Here is a 26,157-nt window from a genome sequence, read left to right as displayed (position 1 = left end):
GGCGAATGGTTGACTTCAGTTAATTGGGAGAATTTTAGGAAAGTATGGTTCACCTGTAAAGGAGACTGCTTATAGGACACTAGTATGACCTATTCTTGAGTGCAGCTCAAAAGTTGGGGATCTGCACCAGGTCAGATTACGAGGTGCATTCAAGTTCTAAGGCCTCCGATTTTTTTTTCTCCCGACTGGAAAGAGATAGAAACATGCGCATTGTTTTAAAATGAGGCCGCGTTCATTGTCAATACGTCCCGGAGATGGCAACACTGTACGGCAGATGGAATTTTACCGCCAGCGGCGAGAATGAGAACTGTTTTAAATACTTACAATGGCGACGTTTTCCTTACTTGAACAGTGTGCAATCATTCGTTTTCTGAATTTGCATGGTGTGAAACCAATTTAAATTCATCGACAGTTGAAGGAGACATGTGGTGATGGAGTTATGGATGTGTTGAAAGTGCGTTCGTGGGTGTGACAGTTTAATGAAGGCAGAACATCGTGTGACAGCAAACCGAAACAACCTCGGGCTCGCACAAGCCGGTCTGACGACATGATCGAGAAAGTGGAGAGAATTGTTTTGGGGGATCGCCGAATGACTGTTGAACAGATCGCCTCCAGAGTTGGCATTTCTGTGGGTTCTGTGCACACAATCCTGCATGACGACCTGAAAATGCAAAAAGTGTCATCCAGGTGGGTGCCACGAATGCTGACGGACGACCACATGGCTGCCTGTGTGGCATGTTGCCAAGCAATGTTGACGCGCAACGACAGCATGAATGGGACTTCCTTTTCGTCAGTTGTGACAATGGATGAGACGTGGATGCCATTTTTCAATCCAGAAACAAAGCGCCAGTCAGCTCAATGGAAGCACACAGATTCACCGCCACCAAAAAGTTTCGTGTAACCGCCAGTGCTGAAAAAATGATGGTGTCCATGTTCTGGGACAGCGAGGGCGTAATCCTTATCCATTGCATTCCAAAGGGCACTACGGTAACAGGTGCATCCTACAAAAATGTTTTGAAGAACAAATTCATTCCTGCACTGCAACAAAAACGTCTGGGAAGGGCTGCGCGTGCGCTGTTTCACCAAGACAAAGCACCCGCACATCGAGCTAACGTTATGCAACAGTTTCTTCGTGATCACTTTGAAGTGATTCCTCATGCTCCCTACTCACCTGGCTCCTAGTAACTTTTGGCTTTTTCCAACAATGAAAGACACTCTCCGTGGCCGCACGTTCACCAGCCGTGCTGCTATTGCCTCAGCGATTTTCCAGTGGTCAAAACAGACTCCCAAAGAAGCCTTTGCCGCTGCCATGGAATCATGGCGTCAGCGTTGTGAAAAATGTGTACGTCTGCAGGGCGATTACGTTGAGAAGTAACGCCAGTTTCATCGATTTCGGGTGAGTAGTTAATTAGAAAAAAAAAAAAAAAAAAAAAATCGGAGGCCTTAGAACTTGAATGCACCTCGTACAGAAAGACATCAAAGCAATTCAGAGGTGAGCTCCTAGATTTCCTAGGCTAGGTTCGAATAACATGCATGTATTATGGAGATACTTTGGGAACTCAAGTGGGAATCCTGGAGGAAAGGCGACATTCTTTTTGAGGAACACTATCAAGAAAATTTAGGGAACAAGTGTTTGAAGCTGAATGTAGAAAGACTACTGCCACCATCATACATTTCGCACAAGAACCATGAAGACAAGATATGATGAATTACGGCTGATACAGAGGCGCATAGACAGTCGCTTTTCCCCTTGCTCCATTTGTAACAGGAAAGGAAATGACTACTAGTGGTACCTGGTACCCTCCACCATACATGGTATAGTGGCTTGTGGAGTATGTATGTATGTATGTATGTATGTATGTATGTAGATGTATAATATATACATAGATGTCTACGTATTATAGGCATAGCCCATATCACCCCCCCCCCCCCCCCCCACATGAACCATGGACCTTGCCATTGGTGGGGAGGCTTGCGTGCCTCAGCGATACAGATAGCCGTACCGTAGGTGCAACCACAATGGAGGGGTATCTGTTGAGAGGCCAGACAAACGTATGGTTCCTGAAGAGAGGCAGCAGCCTTTTCAGTAGTCGCAGGGGCAACAGTCTGGATGACTGACTTCTGGCCTTGTAACACTAACCAAAACGGCCTTGCTGTGCTGGTACTGCAAACGGCTGAAAGCAAGGGGAAACTACAGCCGTAATTTTTCCCGAGGACATGCAGCTTTACTGTATGGTTAAATGATGATGGCGTCCTCTTGGGTAAAATATTCCGGAGGTAAAATAGTCCCTCATTCGGATCTCCGGGCAGGGACTACTCAAGAGGATGTCATTATCAGGAGAAAGAAAACTGGCGTTCTACGGATCGGAGCGTGGAATGTCAGATCCCTAAATCGGGCAGGTAGGTTAGAAAATTTAAAAAGGGAAATGGGTAATCTACTACAAACAGCATAGTGAACGCATTACTGTGGCCAAGATAGACACAAAGCCCACGCCTACTGCAGTCGTACAAGTTTATATGCCAACTAGCTCTGCAGATGATGAAGAAATTGATGAAATGTATGATGAGATAAAAGAAATTATTCAGGTAGTGAAGGGAGATGAAAATTTAATAGTTATGGGTGACTTGAATCTGACAGTAGGAAAAGGAAGAGAAGGAAACGTAGTAAGTGAATATGGATTGGGGCTAAGAAATGAAAGAGGAAGCCGCCTGGTAGAATTTTGGGCAGAGCATAACTTAATCATAGCTAACACTTGGTTCAAGAATCATGAAAGTAGGCTGTATACGTGGAAGAACCCTGGAGATACTAAAAGGTATCAGATAGATTTTATAAGACAGAGATTTAGGAACCAGTTTTTAAATTGTAAGACATTTCCAGAGGCAGATGTGGACTCTGACCATAATCTATTGGTTATGAACTGTAGATTTAAACTGAAGAAACTGCAAAAAGGTGGGAATTTAAGGAGATGGGACCTGGATAAACTGAAAGCACCAGAGGTTGTACAGAGTTTCAGGGAGAGCATAAGGGAACAATTGACAAGAATGGGATAAAGAAATACAGTAGAAGAAGAATGGGAAGCTTTGAGGGATGAAGTAGTGAAGGCAGCAGAGGATCAAGTAGGTAAAAAGACGAGGGCTAGTAGAAATCCTTGGGTAACAGAAGAGATATTGAATTTAATTGATGAAAGGAGAAAATATAAAAATGCAGTAAATGAAGCAGGCAAAAACGAATACAAACGTCTCAAAATGAGATCAACAGGAAGTGCAAAGTGGCTAAGCAAGGATGGCTAGAGGACAAATGTAAGGAAGTAGAGGCTTATGTCACTAGGGGTAAGACAGATATTGCCTACAGGAAAATTAAAGAGACCTTTGGAGAAAAGAGAACCACTTGTATGAATATCAAGAGCTCAGATGGAAACCCAGTTCTAAGCAAAGAAGAGAAAGCAGAAAGGTGGAAGGAGTATATAAAGGGTCTATACAAGGGCGATGTACTTGAGGACAATATTATGGAAATGGAAGAGGATGTAGATGAAGATGAATTGGGAGATATGATACTGCATGAAGAGTTTGACAGAGCACTGAAAGACCTGAGTCGAAACAAGGCCCCGGGAGTACACAACATTCCATTAGAACTACTGACAGCCTTGGGAGAGCCAGTCCTGACAAAACTCTACCATCTGGTGAGCAAGATGTATGAGACAGGCGATATACCCTCAGACTTCAAGAAGAATATAATAATTCCAATCCCAAAGAAAGCAGTTGTTGACAGATATGAAAATTACCGAACTATCAGTTTAATAAGTCACGGCTGCAAAATACTAACGCGAAGTCTTTAAAGACAAATGGACAAACTAGTAGAAGCCGACCTCGGGGAAGATCAGTTTGGATTCCGTAGAAATATCGGAACACGTGAGGCAATACTGACCCTACGACTTATCTTAGAAGCTAGATTAAGGAAAGGCAAACCTACGTTCCTAGCATTTGTAGACTTAGAAAAAGCTTTTGACAATGTTGACTGGAATACTCTCTTTCAAATTCTGAAGGTGGCAGGGGTAAAATACAGGGAGTGAAAAGCTATTTACAATTTGTACAGAAACCAAATGGCAGTTATAGGAGTAGAGGGACATGAAAGTGAAGCAGTGGTTGGGAAGGGAGTGAGACAGGGTTGTAGCCTCTCCCCGATGTTATTCAATCTCTCTATTGAGCAAGCAGTGAAGGAAAGAAAAGAAAAATTCAGGTATTAAAATCCATGGAGAAGAAATGAAAACTTTGAGGTTTGTCGATGACATTGTAAATCTGTCAGAGACAGCAAAGGACTTGGAAGAGCAGTTGAATGGAATGGATAGTGTCTTGAAAGGAGGATATAAGATGAACATCAACAAAAGCAAAACAAGGATAATGGAATGTAGTCAAATTAAGTTGGGTGATGCTGAGGGAATTAGATTAGGAAATGAGACACTTAAAGTAGTAAAGGAGTTTTGCTATTTGGGGAGCAAAATAACTGATGATGGTCGAAGAAGAGAGGATATAAAATGTAGCCTGGCAATGGCAAGGAAAGCATTTCTGAAGAAGAGAAATTTGTTAACATTGAGTATTGATTTAAGTGTCAGGTCATTTCTGAAAGTATTTGTATGGAGTGTAGCCATGTATGGAAGTGAAACATGGACGATAAATAGTTTGGACAAGAAGAGAATAGAAGCTTTCGAAAAGTGGTGCTACAGAAGAATGCTGAAGATTAGATGGGTAGATCACATAACTAATGAGGAGGTACTGAATAGGATTGGGGAGAAGAGAAGTTTGTGGCACAACTTGACCAAAAGAAGGGATCGGTTGGTAGGACATGTTCTGAGGCATCAAGGGATCACCAATTTAGTATCGGAGGGCAGCATGGAGAGTAAAAATCATAGAGGGAGACCAAGAGATGAATACACTAAGCAGATTCAGAAGGATGTAGGTTGCAGTAGGTACTGGGAGATGAAGAAGCTTGCGCAGGATGAGTAGCATGGAGGGCTGCATCAAACCAGTCTCAGGACTGAAGACCACAACAACAACAGTCCATATCAATTCAGCCAGGCCAGGAAAAAAACCTTACCTTCACAGTCTTGGATGTTATTGAATTTAGCATATTAAAATGAAGGACTAAGTAAGGAACATGTATTTTTTTGGTGTCTCAAAAAAAATTTCTGCCCCAAGATACAGCCTTCCAAAGATGACACTGTGCATACCATTTTGAAGATGGGAATTTTGGAATAAATTTTAAAATGCTGTATCTCTGGAACAGTTCTACATATTTTTTTTTTTTTTTATTTATAAGGTTCTGAACATTTTTTATAATTTATGGATTTTTTTTTTTTCAAAATGCCAATCCATAAAATTTTGATTTTTTTCTGTTGAATAGTACCATATAGTTCTACATTCCCTGAAAAGGAGAGCTTTCACTTTTAGGTTGAACAGGTATAAACAACGGAAATTTTTGCCATACATAAACCCTGTTTCATTACCACATTATTATATAACAGGCTCATAAATATCAAAGCCTAGCCTTATTTAATATAATTTTAGTTTTGAAAGATGAGTAACAGACTCGTTTTTCAAGCATTTTAAATGGCTCCAAAATGTATGTGAAAGGTCCAAAAACTTAAAGGTTTCAATTTATACAACTTCTGTGCACCCTGTTTTGTACTTAAATTAGTCAGTCAATGAACTAAAAACGTGTTCCATTGCTTCAGTAGCTTCCTCTGATATAGAGTGATCTTGGAGCTGTGAATATTCGGTTTGGCCGTCGACATGGAAGCATGGCCGGGATATCCCCATGATTTTTTTGCATTTAGGGTTATCATAATGAACCCATTTTTTGTTTCCGGTCACAATGTGATGCAGAAATCCCCTCCGTTTTTGCCTCTGTAGCAACTGTTCACAAACACACAAATGCCGTTCAATGTCTCTTGGTTTCAGCTCACAAAGGACCCAAGTTTCTTCTTTATGAATCATGCCCATAGCCTTGAGATGTATTGAAATGGCTTGCTGTGTCACTCCCACTAATCGTGCCGATTCTTCTTGAGTTTGATGTGAGTCTTCACTCAGCAATGTCTCCTATTCTGCATCTTCGGAAACATTCTCTCTTCCACCACTATGCCAGTCTACGGTGTTAAAATCACCGTTCTTGAAGTGTTTAAACCACTCACGTCACGTTCTTTCACTAATAGTGTCCTTATCATACGTACTTGAGGGTATTCAATGGGACTGAGAACAACTTTATATGATGCAGACACAAATCAACTAATGTTTGAATGGGGTTATGTTGACTGAGGTCCAAGCTGACTGCCTGATATCTGCGATCTGTTTCTTTCGACCACTACCTACTGTCGTCACCACCTGTCAGCAAATAGTGGAAGCAAAGTTGTACACCTTGTATTTAAGACCAAAAAGCTTAAAAAGTTTATACCTAATTCCAATTAATTTTAAAATTAACAAGGGAATGAAATTAAAATTACAAGGCAGGGAAGTTGTTTTGTATAGTTAACTAGCAATGTGCTATATATAAAAGACAAAACCTAAGTAATTATCAAATGATAAAAAGCATCAAATTACTTTGTAGTGCTAGAAATGTGAGCAACGTACCATAATCTCAAAGGATGCAGGTAATAAACAAGGATAAAAGGCCAGTTGCATTACTAAAAATTGTGTCATGTGCCATTATTTGCAAGTGTACAGAAGGAATTATAGAGATAAAATTATATGCAAGGATAACAAGAATTGTCAGCTGTTCTGCAGCTGTGAAAATAGGAACCACAGAGTAATTTCATAAATGATGCTTTGCAATCAACGGTCATAGAATTAGAGAGAAATACCCCATGAACCATGGACCTTGCTGTTGGTGGGGAGGCTTGCGTGCCTCAGCGATACAGATAGCCGTACAGTAGGTGCAACCACAATGGAGGGGTATCTGTTGAGAGGCCAGACAAACGTGTGGTTCCTGAAGAGGGGCAGCAGCCTTTTCAGTAGTTGCAAGGGCAACAGTCTGGATGATTGACTGATCTGGCCTTGTAACAATAACCAAAACGGCCTTGCTGTGCTGCTACTGTGAACGGCTGAAAGCAAGGGGAAACTATGGCCGTAATTTTTCCCGAGGACTTGCAGCTTTACTGTATTATTAAATGATGATGGCGTCCTCTTGGGTAAAATATTCTGGAGGTAAAATAGTCCCCCATTCGGATCTCCGGGCGGGGACTACTCAAGAGGACGTTGTTATCAGGAGAAAGAAAACTGGCGTTCTACGGATCGGAGCGTGGAATGTCAGATCCCTTAATCGGGCAGGTAGGTTAGAAAATCTAAAAAGGGAAATGGATAGGTTAAAGTTAGATATAGTGGGAATTAGTGAAGTTCGGTGGCAGGAGGAACAAGACTTCTGGTCAGGTGACTACAGGGTTATAAACACAAAGTCAAATAGGGGTAATGCAGGAGTAGGTTTAATAATGAATAGGAAAATAGGAATGCGGGTAAGCTACTACAAACAGCATAGTGAACGCATTACTGTGGCCAAGATAGATACGAAGCCCACACCTACTACAGTAGTACAAGTTTAGATGCCAACTAGCTCTGCAGATGACGAAGAAATTGAAGAAATGTATGATGAAATAAAAGAAATTATTCAGATAGTGAAAGGAGACGAAAATTTAATAGTCATGGGTGACTGGAATTCGAGTGTAGGAAAAGGGAGAGAAGCAAACGTAGTGGGTGAATATGGATTGGGGCTAAGAAATGAAAGAGGAAGCCGCCTGGTAGAATTTTGCACAGAGCACAAATTAATCATAGCTAACACTTGGTTTAAGAATCATGATAGAAGGTTGTATACATGGAAGAACCCTTGAGATACTAAAAGGTATCAGATAGATTATATAATGGTAAGACAGAGATTTAGGAACCAGGTTTTAAATTGTAAGACATTTCCAGGGGCAGATGTGGACTCTGACCACAATCTATTGGTTATGACCTGTAGATTAAAACTGAAGAAACTGCAAAAAGGTGGGAATTTAAGGAGATGGGACCTGGATAAACTGAAAGCACCAGAGGTTGTACAGAGTTTCAGGGAGAGCATAAGGGAACAATTGACAGGAATGGGGGAAATAAATACAGTAGAAGAAGAATGGGTAGCTTTGAGGGATGAAGTAGTGAAGGCAGCAGAGGATCAAGTAGGTAAAAAGACCCTCGTCTAGTAGAAATCCTTGGGTAACAGAAGAAATATTGAATTTAATTGATGAAAGTAGAAAATATAAAAATGCAGTAAATGAAGCAGGCAAAAAGGAATACAAACGTCTCAAAAATGAGATCAACAGGAAGTGCAAAATGGCTAAGCAGGGACGGCTAGAGGACAAATGTAAGGATGTAGAGGCTTATCTCACTAGGGGTAAGATAGATACTGCCTACAGGAAAATTAAAGAGACCTTTGGAGAAAAGAGAGCCACTTGTATAAATATCAAGAGCTCAGATGGAAACCCATTTCTAAGCAAAGAGGGGAAAGCAGAAAGGTGGAAGGAGTATATAGAGGGTCTATACAAGGGCGATGTACTTGAGGACAATATTATGGAAATGGAAGAGGATGTAGATGAAGATGAAATGGGAGATACGATTCTGCGTGAAGAGTTTGACAGAGCACTGAAAGACCTGAGTCGAAACAAGGCCCCCAGAGTAGACAACATTCCATTAGAACTACTGACGGCCTTGGGAGAGCCAGTCCTGAGAAAACTCTACCATCTGGTGATTAAGATGCATGAAACAGGCGAAATACCCTCAGACTTCAAGAAGAATATAATAATTCCAATCCCAAAGAAAGCAGGTGTTGACAGATGTGAAAATTACCGACCAATCGGTTTAATAAGCCACAGCTGCAAAATACTAACACAAATTATTTACAGACAAATGGAAAAACTAGTAGAAGCCGACCTCGGGGAAGATCAGTTTGGATTCTGTAGAAATACTGGAACACGTGAGGCAATACTGATGTTATGACTTATCTTAGAAGAACGATTAAGGAAAGGCAAACCTACGTTTCTAGCATTTGTAGACTTAGAGAAAGCTTTTGACAATGCTGACTGGAATACTCTCTTTCAAATTCTGAAGGTGGCAGGGGTAAAATACAGGGAGCGAAAGGCTATTTACAATTTGTACAGAAACCAGATGGCAGTTATAAGAGTTGAGGGACATGAAAGGGAAGCAGTGGTTGGGAAGGGAGTGAGACAGGGTTGTAGCCTCTCCCCGATGTTATTCAATCTCTCTATTGAGCAAGCAGTAAAGGAAACAAAAGAAAAATTCGGAGTAGGTATTAAAATCCATGGAGAAGGAATAAAAACGTTAAGGTTCGCCGATGACATTGTAATTCTGTCAGAGACAGCAAAGGACTTGGAAGAGCAGTTGAACGGAATGGATGGTGTCTTGAAGGGAGGATATAAGATGAACATCAACAAAAGCAAAACAAGGATAATGGAATGTAGTCAAATTAAGTTGGGTGATGTTGAGGGTATTAGATTAGGAAATGAGACACTTAAAGTAGTAAAGGAGTTTTGCTATTTAGGGAGCAAAATAACTGATGATGGTCGAAGTAGAGAGGATATAAAATGTAGACTCGCAATGGCAAGGAAAGCGTTTCTGAAGAAGAGAAATTTGTTAACATCGAGTATAGATTTAAGTGTCAGGAAGTCATTTCTGAAAGTATTTGTATGGAGTGTAGCCATGTATGGAAGTGAAATATGGACGGTAAATAGTTTGGACAAGAAGAGAATAGAAGCTTTCGAAATGTGGTGCTACAGAAGAATGTTGAAGATTAGATGGGTAGATCACATAACTAGTGAGGAAGTATTGAATAGGATTGGTGAGAAGAGAAGTTTGTGGCACAACTTGACCAGAAGAAGGGATCGGTTGGTAGGACATGTTCTGAGGCATCAAGGGATCACCAGTTTAGTATTGGACAGCAGCGTGGAGGGTAAAAATCGTAGGGGGAGACCAAGAGATGAATACACTAAGCAGATTCAGAAGGATGTAGGTTGCAGTAGGTACTGGGAGATGAAGAAGCTTGCACAGGATAGAGTAGCATGGAGAGCTGCATCAAACCAGTCTCAGGACTGAAGACCACAACAACAACAACCATACCCTGGCTTACAAAGGAGTGAGCCATCGTGACGTATAAAATATTTATCTCTATAAAATATGCGCAAGTTGAAGATTAAAAGTAAAATGCCACAGGGTTAACAGTCCTAGCAAAAAACGCCAAAACTAACTGAATTATGCAAGGGCCTCCTGCCGCCTAACAGGAGTAGCCGACCCCAACAAGGGCGACAGGTGGTACGGGTGCGCTTGCATTTACAACGATTGGTACAATAATTGTACCCTATGTGTAGAGTTTATAAAAAAGAACATGTTGTTGTTGTTGTTGTTGTTGTTGTTATGGTCTTCAGTTCTGAGACTGGTTTGATGCAGCTCTCCATGCTACTCTATCCTGTGCAAGCATCTTCATCTCCCAGTACCTACTGCAACCTACATCTTTCTGAATCTGCTTGTGTATTCATCTCTACGATTTTTACCCTCCACGCTGCCCTCCAATACTAAACTGGTAATCCCTTGATGCCTCAGAACATGTCCTACCAACCGATCCGTTCTTGTAGTCAAGTTGTGCCACAAACTTCTCTTCTCCACAATCCTATTCAGTACCTCCTCATTAGTTATGTGATCTACCCACCTAATCTTCAGCATTCTTCTGTAGCACCACTTCTCGAAAGCTTCTATTCTCTTCTTGTCCAAACTATTTATCGTCCATGTTTCACTTCCATACATGGCTACACTCCATACAAATACTTTCAGAAATGACCTGACACTTAAATCAATACTCAATGTTAACAAATTTCTCTTCTTCAGAAATGCTTCCCTTGCCGTTGCCAGGCTACATTTTATATCCTCTCTGCTACGACCATCATCAGTTATTTTGCTCCCCAAATAGCAAAACTCCTTTACTACTTTAAGTGTCTCATTTCCTAATCTAATTCCCTCAGCATCACCCAACTTAATTTGACTACATTCCATTATCCTTGTTTTGCTTTTGTTGATGTTCATCTTATATCCTCCTTTCAAGACACTATCCATTCCCTTCAACTGCTCTTCCAAGTCCTTTGCTGTCTCTGACAGAATTACAATGTCATCGACAAACCTCTAAGTTTTTATTTCTTCTCCATGGATTTTAATACCTGAATTTTTCTTTTCTTTCCTTCACTGCTTGCTCAATAGAGAGATTGAATAACATCGGGGAGAGGCTACAACCCTGTCTCACTCCCTTCCCAACCACTGCTTCCTTTTCATGTCCCTCTACTCTTATAACTGCCATCTGGTTTCTGTACAAATTGTAAATAGCTTTTTACTCCCTGTATTTTACCCCTGCCACCTTCAGAATTTGAAAGAGAGTATTCCAGTCAACGTTGTCAAAAGCTTTTTCTAAGTCTACAAATGCTAGGAACGTAGGTTTGCCTTTCCTTAATCTAGCTTCTAAGATAAGTCGTAGGGTCAGTATTGCCTCACGTGTTCCGATATTTCTACGGAATCCAAACTGATCTTCCCCGAGGTCGGCTTCTACTAGTTTTTCCATTTGTCTTTAAAGACTTCGCGTTAGTATTTTGCAGCCGTGACTTATTAAAATAATAGTTCGGTAATTTTCACATCTGCCCACACCTGCTTTCTTTGGGATTGGAATTATTATATTCTTCTTGAAGTCTGAGGGTATTTCGCCTGTCTCATACATCTTGCTCACCAGATGGTAGAGTTTTGTCAGGACTGGCTCTCCCAAGGCTGTCAGTAGTTCTAATGGAATGTTGTGTACTCCCGGGGCCTTGTTTCGACTCAGGTCTTTCAGTGCTCTGTCAAACTCTTCATGCAGTATCATATCTCCCAATTCATCTTCATCTACATCCTCTTCCATTTCCATAATATTGTCCTCAAGTACATCGCCCTTGTATAGACCCTTTATATACTCCTTCCACCTTTCAGCTTTTCCTTCGTTGGTTAGAACTGGGTTTCCATCTGAGCTCTTGATAATCATACAAATGCTTCTCTTTTCTCCAAAGGTCTCTTTAATTTTCCTGTAGGCAGTATCTATCTTACCCCTAGTGAGATAAGCATCTACATCTTTACATTTGTCCTCTAGCCATCCCTGCTTAGCCATTTTGCACTTCCTGTTGATCTCATTTTGAGACGTTTGTATTCGTTTTTGCCTGCTTCATTTACTACATTTTTATATTTTCTCCTTTCATCAATTAAATTCAATATCTCTTCTGTTACCCAAGGATTTCTACTAGCCTCGTATTTTTACCTACTTGATCCTCTGCTGCTTTCACCACTTCATCCCTCAAAGCTACCCATTCTTCTTCTACTGTATTTCTTTATCCCATTCTTGTCAATTGTTCCCTTATGCTCTCCCTGAAACTCTGTACAACCTCTGGTTTAGTCAGTTTATCCAGGTCCCATCTCATTAAATTACCACCTTTTTGTAGTTTCTTCAGTTTTAATCTACAGTTCATAACCAATAGGTTGTGGTCAGAGTCCACATCTGCCCCTGGAAATGTCTTACAATTTAAAACCTGGTTCCTAAATCTCTGTCTTACCATTATATAATCTATCTGATACCTTTTAGTATATCCAGGGTTCTTCCATGTATACAACCTTCTTTCATGATTCTTAAACCAAGTGTTAGCTATGATTATGTTGTGCTCTGTGCAAAATTCTACCAGGCGGCTTCCTCTTTCATTTCTTAGCCACAATCCATATTCACCTACTATGTTTCCTCCTCTCCCTTTCCCTACACTCGAATTCCAGTCACCCATGACTATTAAATTTTCGTCTCCCTTCACTATCTGAATACTTTCTTTTATTTCATCATACATTTCTTCAATTTCTTCGTCATCTGCAAAGTTAGTTGGCTCATAAACTCGTACTACTGTGGTAGGCATGGGCTTCGTATCTATCTTGGCTACAACAATGCGTTCACTATGCTGTTTGTAGTAGCTTACCCACATTCCTATTTTCCTATTCATTATTAAACCTACTCCTGCATTACCCCTATTTGATTTTGTGTTTATAACCCTGTAGTCACCTGGCCAGAAGTCTTGTTCCTTCTGCCACCGTACTTCACTAATTCCCACTATATCTAACTTTAACCTATCCATTTCCCTTTTTAAAGTTTCTAGCCTACCTGCCCGATTAAGGGATCTGACATTCCACGCTCCGATCCGTAGAATGCCAGTTTTCTTTCTCCTGATAACGATGATGATGATGGCGTCCTCTTGGGTAAAACATTCCGGAGGTAAAATTGTTCCCCATTCGGATCTCCGGGCGGGGACTACTCAAGAGGATGTCGTTATCAGGAGAAAAAAGAATATAGTAATGACAAATAAAAATGAAGGCAGTGTTTAATTTACACCTAAGTATGTACCCAAATACTTGTAAGTCTATAAATAGCAGGAATTAAAATATTGTCATTCGGCATACAATTTTACAGAGAAAAGTAAAAACATTCGTCGAGATAAGGTGACAGCTGACGGTGACGGGTGCCACCTCGTGCGAAACATTTTCTCTCGAATTATTGATACTTACATAGGACTTACCTTTTACATACGGCATGTTGCCAGTTAACTATGGGTATATAACACAATTTCCTTACCTTTTAATTTTAACTTCAGTCCCTTGTTAATTTTAAAACTACTTGGATTTAGGTATAAGCTTTTCAAGATTTTTGGTCTTAAAGTTTCTTTCAGCAAATCTGAAGGAGGGTGTAGACAGGAACCAAAACTAGTCACCATGCTTTAATCGTATAATGAATTCTGTGGTTCAGGCATTGAAAGTTTTTTGCATTAAAAACTTGTAAGTAAAAAATTATGTTAAGACTGCTGTCTCCTTCCTGACAATGTCAGGCTTCACTATTAACTGTGTTACTGCTAGACTGCATTCAGGAATTGTGGAAACTTGTAGAGTGGGCTGCATGGGTGGAGCCACTTACCACACCTCCACAGTATGTCTAGAAAAGTGGGTGTCAATGTCTGACGGAATGGACAGATCTAGACAGTAATCTGCTGTAATGCACTGCTTGACATATGTTGAAATGTTTGAAGCTCAGTAACACATAAGTGACCTACTTCTGTTATAGAGGGAGCCAATTGAAACCTTTGGGCTCTTCAGGTGTTGGAAGATCTGAGGCTGGGGTGTCGTATTTGATACAACTCATTCTGCGAAAAATATTTCAGCCGGTGATAATGGAGACAGTGAAATCAGCATTGTGGAATACATTTTGCCAGCAAGTTACACTTGAAACAGGCTCTTCACTGTGGCAGATAGTTTACAGGATCTCATTTACATAATAGCTCACTTAATAATGGCAAATATGGTACTTAATAAAGTGAAAATAACTCCACTACATAAACACAAACTCAGTAAAGTTACTTTGTGTACTCATGTGAGAGAAATGGAAAGGAAATGCTGGGAAGGCATAGTCCGTCTGCAAACTAAACAGCCAACAGCAATCACGGTGCAGGAAGCTACCTTTACTGGAAGGATCTACAGCTACAGGATGACTCAGAATCAATTTTCTCTCTAGATCAATTTTCTCTCTAGCAGTGCAGAATAGTGAGCAAAGATTTACACAGATTCTGTCCTGATGCTTTTCTGGCTTTAGTATTATTAGTAATTCGTATCTGTATTTCATGTAGTGTTAACGCACTTTGTGGAAAATAAACTAACCTGGGTGTGTCTGAACACTACAGCACCAGTGATTTGTAAGGTGAGCTGCAGAAGGGTTGGTGTAACTTTGTGAAAGAGCCCTGTAATTGGTTTTTGTGATACAGTGCAACTCAGAAACTGTTGGTCCTAGGGAAAAATATGTCGTGCTTTGTGGGAAATTTAATGCAATTTAATTTTGTGCTGGGGAACATTTTTGCTACATCTTTGGTTTTCAAGCTATCAAAGAAAGACATAAAATGTTACCTTTAAACGCCTCCATCCCACACCAAAGCTCATTCTCACACCGTACCACTCAGGATTTTTAGTATGTTGTTTATTGGACTTGCCTCTACCACTTCCTTCAGTGACTGGACTAATTAGAAATGTGCATTCACCATCACTGTAAAAGGGGGAGTAAATACCCAAATGTTATTGAGCAAGATGATGGTGAGCATTTACAGTGATTGCCATGCCGTGGTACTGACATATTATGCTTGTATTGGACCCACTATCACAGAAGCATAGTACCAAAATCTCCAAAGAGGTTACGGGAGGCTGCCAAGACAAACTGTCGTGGGAAGCTGGACGAGGGGCAAATTTTGCTTCACGACAATCCTCATGCTCATTCTGCTCAGGACTCAAGTCACATATGCTGGCTATAAAATTTTGCCACATTCCTATTTTCTCCTGACACTTTATCATCTTTCCTTGGAAGAAGAGACCATTGTGCGGCAAGTATTTTCAGAACAATTTTTGAGGTGAAACGTTTCCCGATATCTCGATTTTATTGAGGTGTTAATTAAAACTTCATTACTACCCCTCATACACTTTATTGATATTTTGGATGACGCCATGACTATGAAGCAGGCACATATGAATGTAGGTGTCTAAATATTTTTGCTGCTTTATGCTGCTTGCATTCAGTAACGTGTTGGCACAAGTGATTGATTTAAAATATATTTGAATTCTGCTCCTGCCAGTATTGCAAAAGTTAACAACATAAATTATTAATGGTGACTTTGAGCCATATGGTAACTTCCTGATAACCAGAGGGTGAAGTTCCTTATGTTCTTATCCTTTCCTTCCACATTTCATGCCCCTTGAGCTTTGGAAGCACTTTACTGGGTCAGCTCTGGTCATGTCCACATTTAGATTCCTGTCTTCCCCATTTTTTGAATTTTCATTGCTCTGTTTGATAACATATTGATTACATAATTTTCATTGCTAATCTCCTAAGATTGTTCCCCAGTCTGACTTGATGATTGGCAACCAGGTGAGATTCATCTAATTCATCTGCTAGAGAATTGTGACGAGTTTCTGGGAATGACTGTCGTAGTTCCGCAAGTTAGTTGGCAGTCGACTCCAAGCTTAGCTCAACAAAATCTATCTTCATGCTGTTTTTGTGGTTTTTGGTCTGGTTTGATGCAACTCCCCATGCTAGCCTATATACAAACCTCCTTCTTCTCTGCATAGCTATTGCAACTTACATTCATTTGAACATGCTTACTGTAGTCGAGGCTTGGTCTCCCTCTACTATGTTTACAATGCCATACTATGTTTACAATGCCACACTTCCCTCCGTTGCTAGACTGACAATTCCTGGATGCCTGAGAACTTGTTCTATCAATCAATACCTTCTTTTAGTCAAGTTGTGCCTCATATTTGTTTCCTCCCCAACTCAATTCAACACCTCCTCATCAGTTATTTGATCTACAAATGTAATCTTCAGCATTCCTCTGAAGTGCTACATTTCAAATCTTCTAGTCTCTTCTTGTATGAACTGTTTATCATTCACATTTCACTTCCATACCAGGCTGCATAAAGAATTTCCAACACTTAAATCTGAATTTGGCTTTAAGAAGTTTCTCTTTTCAGAGATGCTTTTCTTGTTACTGCCAGTCTGAGTTTTACACTCTCTCCACTTCGACCATTGTCAGTTTCTTTGCTGCCAAAATAGCAAAGTCAGTCTACTAATTTAGTGTCTCAATTCCTAATCTAATTCCTTCAGCATAATTTGATTTTACCACATACCTTGCTTATATTAATCTTAATACAAATTTTCAAGACATTGCCCAGTCTGTTCAACTGCACTTCAGGGTTCTTTGTTGATTTTAACACAATTACCATATCATTAACAACCCTCAAAGTTTCTTTTTTTCCCAATTTTAATTCCCTTTCTAAACGTCTCTTTGGGTTTCCATTATTGCTTGCTCAATAGACAGACTGAATGTTGGCAATAGGCTACAACCCTGTCTCACATATTTCTCAACTGCTGCTTGCCTTTCATGCCCCTTGTATTTTATCTCTGCTATCTTGAGAATTAGAAAGAGTGTATTCCAGTTAACAATGAGGAAAATTTTCTCTAAATGCTATAAACATAGGTTTACCTAAGTCCTAGTGTCAGTATTGCTTTGTATGTTCCAAGTGTTTTTTTTTTTTTTTTTTTGAGTTATCAGTCTTGTGACTGGTTTGATGCGGCCCACTGCAAATTCCTCTCCTGTACCAACATTTTCATCTCAGAGTAGCACATACAACATTAATCCTCAATTATTTGCTGTATGTATTCCAGTCTCTGACTTCCTTTACAGTTTTTGCCCTCCTACATTTATTCTAAAATCAAAACTGATCTTATATGAATTTCACTTCTATCAGTATTTCCATTCTTCTGTAAATAATGTGCATTAATATTTTGCAAGCAGTACTTATAAAACAGATGGTTCTGAAATTGTCCTGTCCTGTCCTTTTCTGTCCACAACAGCCACGTGAAATTGGAATTATTACACTCTTCATGTCTGAGAGTACTTCATATGTCTCATGTACAAAGTATCGTGAGATCCATCCCAATATAGTGTGTTGCTGACAAGCCTGGGACACTACTTTAATGACATAGTATCACTAATATGTGGGCACGAGTAATGTGCTGCTAATTATTGAGTCAAGACCACACTTTCTATGTGATTCAAAGCAAAGTGACTAGTATATCATGCACAAGGAATTATGCACACTCGTAAACGTCTCAAATTAATCTAAATAAGTCAAGAAAATTAGAGTAGTGAAATTCTATAGCATAACAGCTGGTGGCTGATATCGATTCTCTCACATGTAGCCATACCTTTGACTGGATAGAAATTGGCCTCTAATGTTATTAGTATGTTGCATGGTGGGTGGGTATGAGACAGATCTTCCACGTGTCATCCACTCAAATGACTCAAAGGAGCAGGATTGAGAGTAGGGCCACTATAAATACAATGCACAGATGGGAGGGGCAGCGAGAATAACACTGTGAGGGGCAAAGGTATGTTTTGGGTAGGATAACCACCAACAAAGATGGAGGGGCAGAGAGAATAACACTGTGAGGGGCAAAGGTATGTTTTTGGGTAGGATAACCACCATCAAAATGTTGCATGTTAAAGGGAGTACAGCTTAATTTGTATGTGAAAGGGGCAGCTGTAGCTGAGCACAATATAGTCAAAATATTCTTAGCAACCACGTTGTTTTTGGGTTCTTCGATTTTCACAATTGTCAGCCACTACACTTAGGAAAGCCTACTCACAACAAATTTCTTCCAAAATTCTTCTATGTGTATACATGTTTAGTTGCTCTCCTCAGCTCTGTACATTGATAAAAAAGAATTAGCAGTTTCATCATCATTCTAATATCTCTCAAATGTTCTGACCTGCTACTTCCTTTTAGATCGAAGAGGATTCATGTTAATTATTTAACCTCACCATTTTTCAATAAAAGTAATAGTATCCAAAGTGAGAAAGTACTCAAACAATAAAATTACAGTGGTAATATAGGGTATAGTATTTCAGGACAGAAAAAACCACATTATTATCATTAATAATATTATGGATAAATGTGAGGAAAAAACACAACTCTACAGCGAAGGCATTGCAAATTATTTGCTGAGAAATGCTGGTGCTACCTGAGATAAAATTGCCTGTTGTTGGACAGTTGATCCTGACTGAGCCACTTTTATGGTATTAGCAAGTGCAGAAGACAAGGTTGAAGCTACACTCACTTGAGGCCTTCCACAAGAGTCAATAGTAACATTTGGTACTGAACTCCGGACATTTGGTGCTGCCACAACCTGAAATTTCAAAAAGAAAAAGATAAAAATGCAGGGAATTAAAAATCCTATCACAGTATAAATACTGTCTCTTCCAATGTCACAAAACCTCTGAGTTTTGTGCAGCAAACTTAGACATTACCTCACAGAGTACAATACAAATATCACCCATTGTCAGGGCTTCAATTTTTGGCTTCTAGACTCTACAGAAAAGCTGGGTGTCAGAGGATGGAGATGGAAACCATAGACTGGATAGAATGGCAGGATATTGTGATGCAGGCCAAGGCCCTCCAAGGGCTTCAGAACCGAGTAGTAGTAGTAGTAGTAGTAGTAGTAGAATCTACAGTATTTTGCATCCTTGATGACGTAACAGACATTTTTAAAAATTTGGTGAGAGTATTCTCAGCAGCTCATTGCACCATAAGCTGTTATCAAACAAGAAATCCATAGTCATAAAAAATTATAGAGTATATGCTGGTATAATCAGTTTGAAGGAGGACATTGCTGTGGTGAAGTGACTTGCATGCCTTAAAGACAATAGCTGAATCGTAGGATACACTAAGAATCAGTAAAGTGAATTAGCAGGAAGAGCAAGATTTCTGGTAAGGTGAGTATGGGGATATCTACACTACACCAAATAGGGGTAAATCACTATGAACTGCAAAGACAAAAACCCATGACTCAACATAGTAATGCATGTATATATGCCTTATGGCTCCACAGATGAAGAGACTGAAAAACATGTACAATGAGATAAAATAAAATTATTCAGTGCATTTAGAGGAGACAAAATTTTAATTGTGATAGGAAGAGAAGGAAGGCAACAGAACATGGACTGGGGAAAAGTAGTACAGTTTTGTGCACAGCACAATTTAATCATGAAATGAGTGTATATGTGGAAGTGTCATGGAGACATCAGAAAGTTTCAGATAATTTTATAATGGTATGATAGCGATTTAGAAGCCAAGCTTTAAATCATCATACATTGCCATATGTGGACTTAAAGCAATAATTCATTCATTATGAAATGCAAATCAGAGGTGAAGAAATTATAGAAAGGTAAGAAATTAAGGAGATGGGGTACGGATAAGTTGAAACAACCAAAGGTCATTGAGAATTTTAAATGAAGCATTAGGCTATAACAGTCTGAACCAGGTGAAAAAAATATAATACAAGATGAATGGGTGTCTTTGAGAAATGAAATATTGAAGGCAGCACAGAAAAAAATAGACAGAAAGACAAGGAATCCTTGAAATACACATGAGATATTAAATTTAATTGATGAAAGAAGAAAACATAAAAATTCAGCAGGCTAAATGAAACACAGTTATTCAAAAAGTGAGGCTGAGAGAAAATACAAATTTGCTAAGCAGGAAGGAATAGAGGAGAAATGCAAAGTTGTAAAAGCATGTATGACTAAGGAAAGGATAGGTGTTGTAAATACAAAAACAAAGAAAAACTTTGGAGAAAGGAGTAACAGGTGTATTAAATTTAGAGTTCAGATGCTGAGCCAATATTAACCAAAGAAGGGAGACTGAAAAGTGGAAGAATTACATAGAAGGACTACATAAATGAAACAAACAAGACAGTATAATGGAAAGGGAAGAGGTGAGGTGATATGATACTGCAAGAAGTATTTGACAGAGCACTGGAAGGTCTATATTTGGGGGGGGGGGGGGGGGGGGAGATAAGAAAGCACTCATGGAGTAGACAACATTCTCTCAGCATGATTAAGACAACCATGACAAGACTTCCACCCTGTATGTTGGTTACATCAGACAGGTGAAATGTCCTCAGACTTCAAAAAGAATATAACAACCCCAATACTAAAAGAAGCAAGACCAGACAGTTGTATTATCAGACCATCAGTTTAAAATGTCATGACTGCAAAATCCTGACACAAATTATCCATAGAAGGATGGAATAATTGGTAGACGCTATCAATTTGGTTTCTCGAGAAATGTAGGAACAACCATGACTGCACTGACTTTGCTATTAATATTAGAAGATAGATTCAAGAAAGGCAAATCTACATTCATAGAATTTGTAGATTTAGGAATGATTTTGACAGTGTTAACTGAAATAGCCTCTTTGCAGTTCTGAAATTATAAGGGATAAAATGAAGGAAATGTAAGACCCATCTACAATTCGTAGACTGCAGAGTCAAAGGATCTAAAAGGTATACTGTTGATGAGAAGGGAGTGAGTTGGTAAAAGTAAACATATATCTTCAATGCCCGTATCAAAAATAACCAACACTCGTCTCATCAGAGTCTTTTGTTTCAGTATGCCTCAGAAAAATATTATTTTCAAATTGTGTCAATACAAATAAAATTCTCAAACTTTTGGAATTCTCATCAATCAATTCCAGAGGTTGCAAAAGATACTGATTAGACACCAATAGCAGTTCTTTTTTTTATTGTTGTTAATATGTATCACTCCTCCCTGTGTATCCTTAACAGTGGAAGAAGAGCGATACCTTTTTCAATTATTGAGAAAGTATGTGCGGTATAATGTAGATTGTCCATGACGACGTTGACAGCTATTTGGCAGACGCTATGCTACTGCTGCGTGCTATGGCTTGCTACTTACAGTGCACAGCTGCCTCGAGTTTCTCTTTTTCGTGTCCTACTGATACAGGCTGAAGCTGGAAATGAAAAACTTAGTGAAATGACAATACTCTAGGAGTAATCAACTGATGATACTGATTGCGATAGGTACAAAGTAGATGTGAAAATCAAATTCCTGTTACTTCTGAATGAACAGCTGGTTGCAACCAAGAGGGACACACCAGGATTTTCGATATCATCATGGTCTTCTACCATTTCTTCAGACACACTGTGTACTCTTACACGGACTTAACCACCCACTGCTACACCATCAATGGTGAAGTTGAACAGTTGTAGAAATGCTATCATTGGTTTATTGATTTGCAACCATTATTAATATATGTATCAAAGTGAATAAAGTAGAACGTATTTACCATCCACAAATAAATGGCTGAATAACTGTCTGAGTGCTAGATTCAAATGATTTTGAATTAATGGACATCATCACACCTTTTTAGTAAAATGAAATTCGAAGTTAAAATTTAGCAAAGGTGCCTTGTTCTTCATATACTGCTAAGGGAACTTTTATGCTCAATTTTGTATCCTCAACAATACATCAGCTTAATTACTTGTGTATTGCATCTAGAAGAACTTAATCCACAGCAGTACATTACATAGTTTTAAATGATGAAATGACTGGTATAACTCAAGAAGAATGAGTGGATAGGTTAGTTGACCAAAACACTGAAGAGTGGTTTCAGCTGAAAGAACAAATACATAGTTCGACCAACAGAGAAACTATACACTGGCTTCCCTTGAAGAGAAAGAATGAATAAGTCAGTCAGTATGCAAAACTACAGTGGACTGAACTGACTGTTTTCATTTCAGTTGCTCCCACAGATTTATTTCATCCAAAAGAATGCATGAATAGTAGTCCAACTGATAAATAAAACTACAAATGACTGAATCAGCTGTTTTCATTCAGTTGCCCCCACAGACTGATTTCATTCAAAATAATGCTTAAATAATCCAACCAAAATGTAGAATGGCAACTGACTGAATCAACTGCTTTCATTCAGATGCTTCTGTGGACTGGTTTCACTTAAAATATGGAATGAATAATTTTACTGATATGTAAAAACCAAGTGAATAAGTCTATTGTTTTCATTGGATTGTTCCCATCACTAAGTGGCAGAGGAACTGATGTGCCACATGGTGCAACTCGGATGTTGCTTGCTTCACCCACAGGCCCTCCTGAGACAACTTTTGGCGCACCATTTGTGAAGGGCACCCTGCTAATATCAGGGTGAGTTAACCAGTTTGCATCACTAAAGGCTGAAGGTGATCAATTGAGCTGGAGGGTGAACTGTGGAAACTGGCTATCTGGTCTCATTCATTCACTCTACAAGTGGACAAATGGCCACTCCTTCATCAGGGTTCAGGCATGCATATAGGGGGCAGGGGGTTGCATAGTTTATTGGAAGTTTCAATATTAGGTGCATTATGGGTTCTCTTAGGGAACCAGCATCAGTGGCTGGAAAGAGAACTGTGGGTACTTGGTATGTCTGCCAGCAAGACTCATTTGAGATGTCGAGGAAGCCCTGTTCGAAGCTGTTGAGGATGCAAGGTGCAATCATTTTCGAGCTCTGGCTCGTGTCAGCACCAGTGACTTCTGTCGCTTGGATTCTTAAACCACCCTTTGTTCCTACTGGTGGCTTCGTAAGTGGTGAAGCCTGCTAGTCCTGCATGTGGGGAGCAAGCAGAACTTACAGTTTGCAGTATTTACCCAGAGTTCATTAGAATACTTCGTTTTGAAGCCAGGAATGTCTCAACCAGAGGCTCCATCACGTCTCTGATGGTATTGCCTGCAGGTTTCTGGACCTATGTTGTGGGGTACAGAATTGTAGGATTTCCATACATACTTCAGGGATGCAATACACAGAGAAACCAGCTACTTGGGTAGCAGGGTACATTTGAAGTGTTATCTATAGTTTGAGGTCCCCTGACAAAAATTTTCCAGTCAATATGCAGAGTGCAAGATCAGATTGCGTACTAATGATGGAAACTTTGAAACACATCGAATGAATTCGCACCTGTGAATACGGACTACCATCAGGTGTAGAATGAAATGACAACAATGAAAAATTTTTGCAGAACTGGGACTTGAACCTGGACTTCCCCCTTATCGCGAGCAGTCACCTTACCATTTGGCTATCCGTGCATGACTCACGGCCAGACCCAAACTTCCACATCGTCAACCATGTGTCTACAACCTGTATTTGAACATCCATGATGTGTATTCCCATACAGGATAGACGTTGTACTTGAAGGTCGCTTGCCTGGTATCAGAAGATAAATACGATATTGCAGTGCCTGTGTTATTCTGATTACGATGCAAAGTTCCTTTCAACAAGCATGCACATCCAAAGGAAAAGGCACTGTGGCGACCACAGCCATTAGGAAACCATAAAATGAATTCACGATTGCGAATAAGGACTACCATCAGCTGCAGAATGGAATGATGAAAATGAAAATTTGTTCCGGACCAGGACTTGAACCCAGATTTCCTGCTTACTGCTACCTTACCATTTGGCTATCCATGCACAACCCACAGCCAGACCCAAAATTCCATATGTCGTCCACCATGCATCTGCGACCTGTACTCATACATCCATTATGTATATTCCCATACAGGTCAAACACAGTGCCTATTCCTCTGGATGTGCATGCATGTCAAAAGGAACTTTGTATCATAATCATAATAACACAGGCACTGCAATATTGTATCGGCAGCTTCAAATGTCAAGATTTCAACATTAAATTGCTGAGGCACTCATAAAGTCCCTGAATTTACCACCTCGTAGGAAAGCTGTCGTGCTCAAAATATTCTTAGAATGGAGAGCTGGATGAAACTTAAAATAGAAAGCTCTGAAATATTTAAGAAGACATGGAATGTATATCCAAGGGCAGGTTAGATATCATAAGAAGGGAAGTGTTCATTGCAGTTGACATAAATATGTCACTCGAGATCAAAAATGAGTCCAACTGCAAAGTTTCCCGGACATGAGTAATTGTTACTTTTTTTGTGACTCACCACAAATTTCTCTCCCTCTGAGTAGCAGTTGTACACAATGTCTTCAATTATTTGTTGCAGATATTCCAATATCTGTCTTCCCCTACAGTTTTTATCCTCTACATCCCAATCTAGTACCATGGAAGTTACCTTGACAGTTGTCTTACCATCCTGTTCCTTCTTTCTGTCAGTGTTTTCCATATGTTCCTTTCTTCACAGGTTCTGTGGGGAACGTCTTCGTACCTTATCATATCAGTTCACCTAATTTTCAACATTTTCTAAAGCCTCATATCACAAATGCTTTGTTCTATTCTTTTCCAGTTTTCCCACAGTCCATGAGTTATTGCCATACAATGCTGTGCTCCAAAAGAACATTCTCAGAAATTCAGAATTCTTCCTCATATGATACTAAAACTTACAATGGAAAGCCCATGATGCTACTACGTTTGATGTTAGTAGACCTGTTTTTGTATAGGAATGCCTTCTTTGCCATTGCTACTCTGTTTTTTTGTGTCCTCCTTGCATCCATCATTGTTATTTTGGTTCCAAGGTAGCAGAATCCCTTAATTTTGTCTGCTTCATGCTTGCCAATTTTGATGTTAAATTTATCGCTAATCTCAATTTCCTACTTCTTATTACTTTTATCTTTCCTAAGATTTACTCTCAATCCATATTCTATACTCAATAGGCTGTTCATCCAAAACGTCCAGTAATTCTTATCACTCCTTTCCCTATGGCTGAATCCCATTTTTCTCAGAATTTTGAAAATCTTGCACCCTACAAATGCTGTTTCTATGTCAACAAACACTTTGAGGGTGTCTTGATTTTACTTAAATATTGCTTCGATTATAATCACTACATCTTTTCCTTTCCGAAAGCCAAACTGATCATCATTTAACAGATCCTCAGTTTTCTTTTCCATTCTTCTGCATATTACTCTTGTCAGCAATTTGGAAGCATGAACTGTTAAGCTGATTGTGTGATAGTTCTTACATGTATCTGTCCTTGATATCTTCGGGATTGCGTGGATGATATTTGTCCAAAGTCTGATGGTATATCTCCAGTCTCAAACATTCTACACATTAACTTGAATAATCATTGGGTTACCACTTCATATAATGATTTTAAAAATTCCAAAAGAAAATTACCTATTATTTCTTCCCCTTTTTTCTGCAACCATTTCACACTGGCTTCCACAAACTTCCTATTTGTTGTATTTCTACGTGTCTTTCCCTGAACATTTTTGCAATTCATTCTTTTCAGGGTCAACTGAAGTATTTCTTCTATAAGCCAAGATTTCTTCACTGATCTAGTTGAACTCAAATTAATCACTGGATATTTTTACCACCCACTTGATTCCACTGTAACAGTTGCAGAATCATTCAAAGGAAGTCTATGCTCCATAGGGCAGAAGTACCCTTGCAATGCAGTATTAGTTGGTTACTTTAATCTACTGAGTATAGACTGGGATGTTTATGGATTTGTTGAGGTGGTATGAACAGTCATATTGCAAAGAAGTTCTGAATGCTCTCTCTGTTAACTGTCTTGAATAACTCATGTGACAATCCACATGCATTAAAATATTTTAAGCCTTGTAGTTACCAATAGACCTGACCTTACTGACAGTGTCAGTGTAAGGGCAGACACTGGTGATCATGGAGTCGTCATAGTCACATTGCTTGTTAAAGTTAATAAATCCATCAAGAATACTAGGAG

General features: G+C 39.4%; 1 protein-coding gene across 3 annotated transcripts in view; it reads right to left on the bottom strand.

The window, feature by feature from the left end:
• LOC126182312 (helicase domino) overlaps positions 1-26,157 on the bottom strand; it is a 425,840-nt gene that overhangs the window by 22,425 nt on the left and 377,258 nt on the right. For 2 of the 3 annotated variants that reach the window (XM_049924839.1, XM_049924840.1), the window contains one exon: positions 18,677-18,841. In XM_049924839.1, coding sequence (XP_049780796.1) covers positions 18,677-18,841 — 165 coding nt within the window. The remainder of the gene's footprint in view (positions 1-18,676; positions 18,842-26,157) is intronic. The other variant, XM_049924841.1, reaches the window with a different exon arrangement.

Source organism: Schistocerca cancellata, chromosome 1, assembly GCF_023864275.1.
Source record: "Schistocerca cancellata isolate TAMUIC-IGC-003103 chromosome 1, iqSchCanc2.1, whole genome shotgun sequence".
Lineage (NCBI taxonomy): Eukaryota > Metazoa > Arthropoda > Insecta > Orthoptera > Acrididae > Schistocerca > Schistocerca cancellata.
Note: the sequence above shows the minus strand (reverse complement) of the source record. Positions and strands in the feature narration are given on the sequence as shown.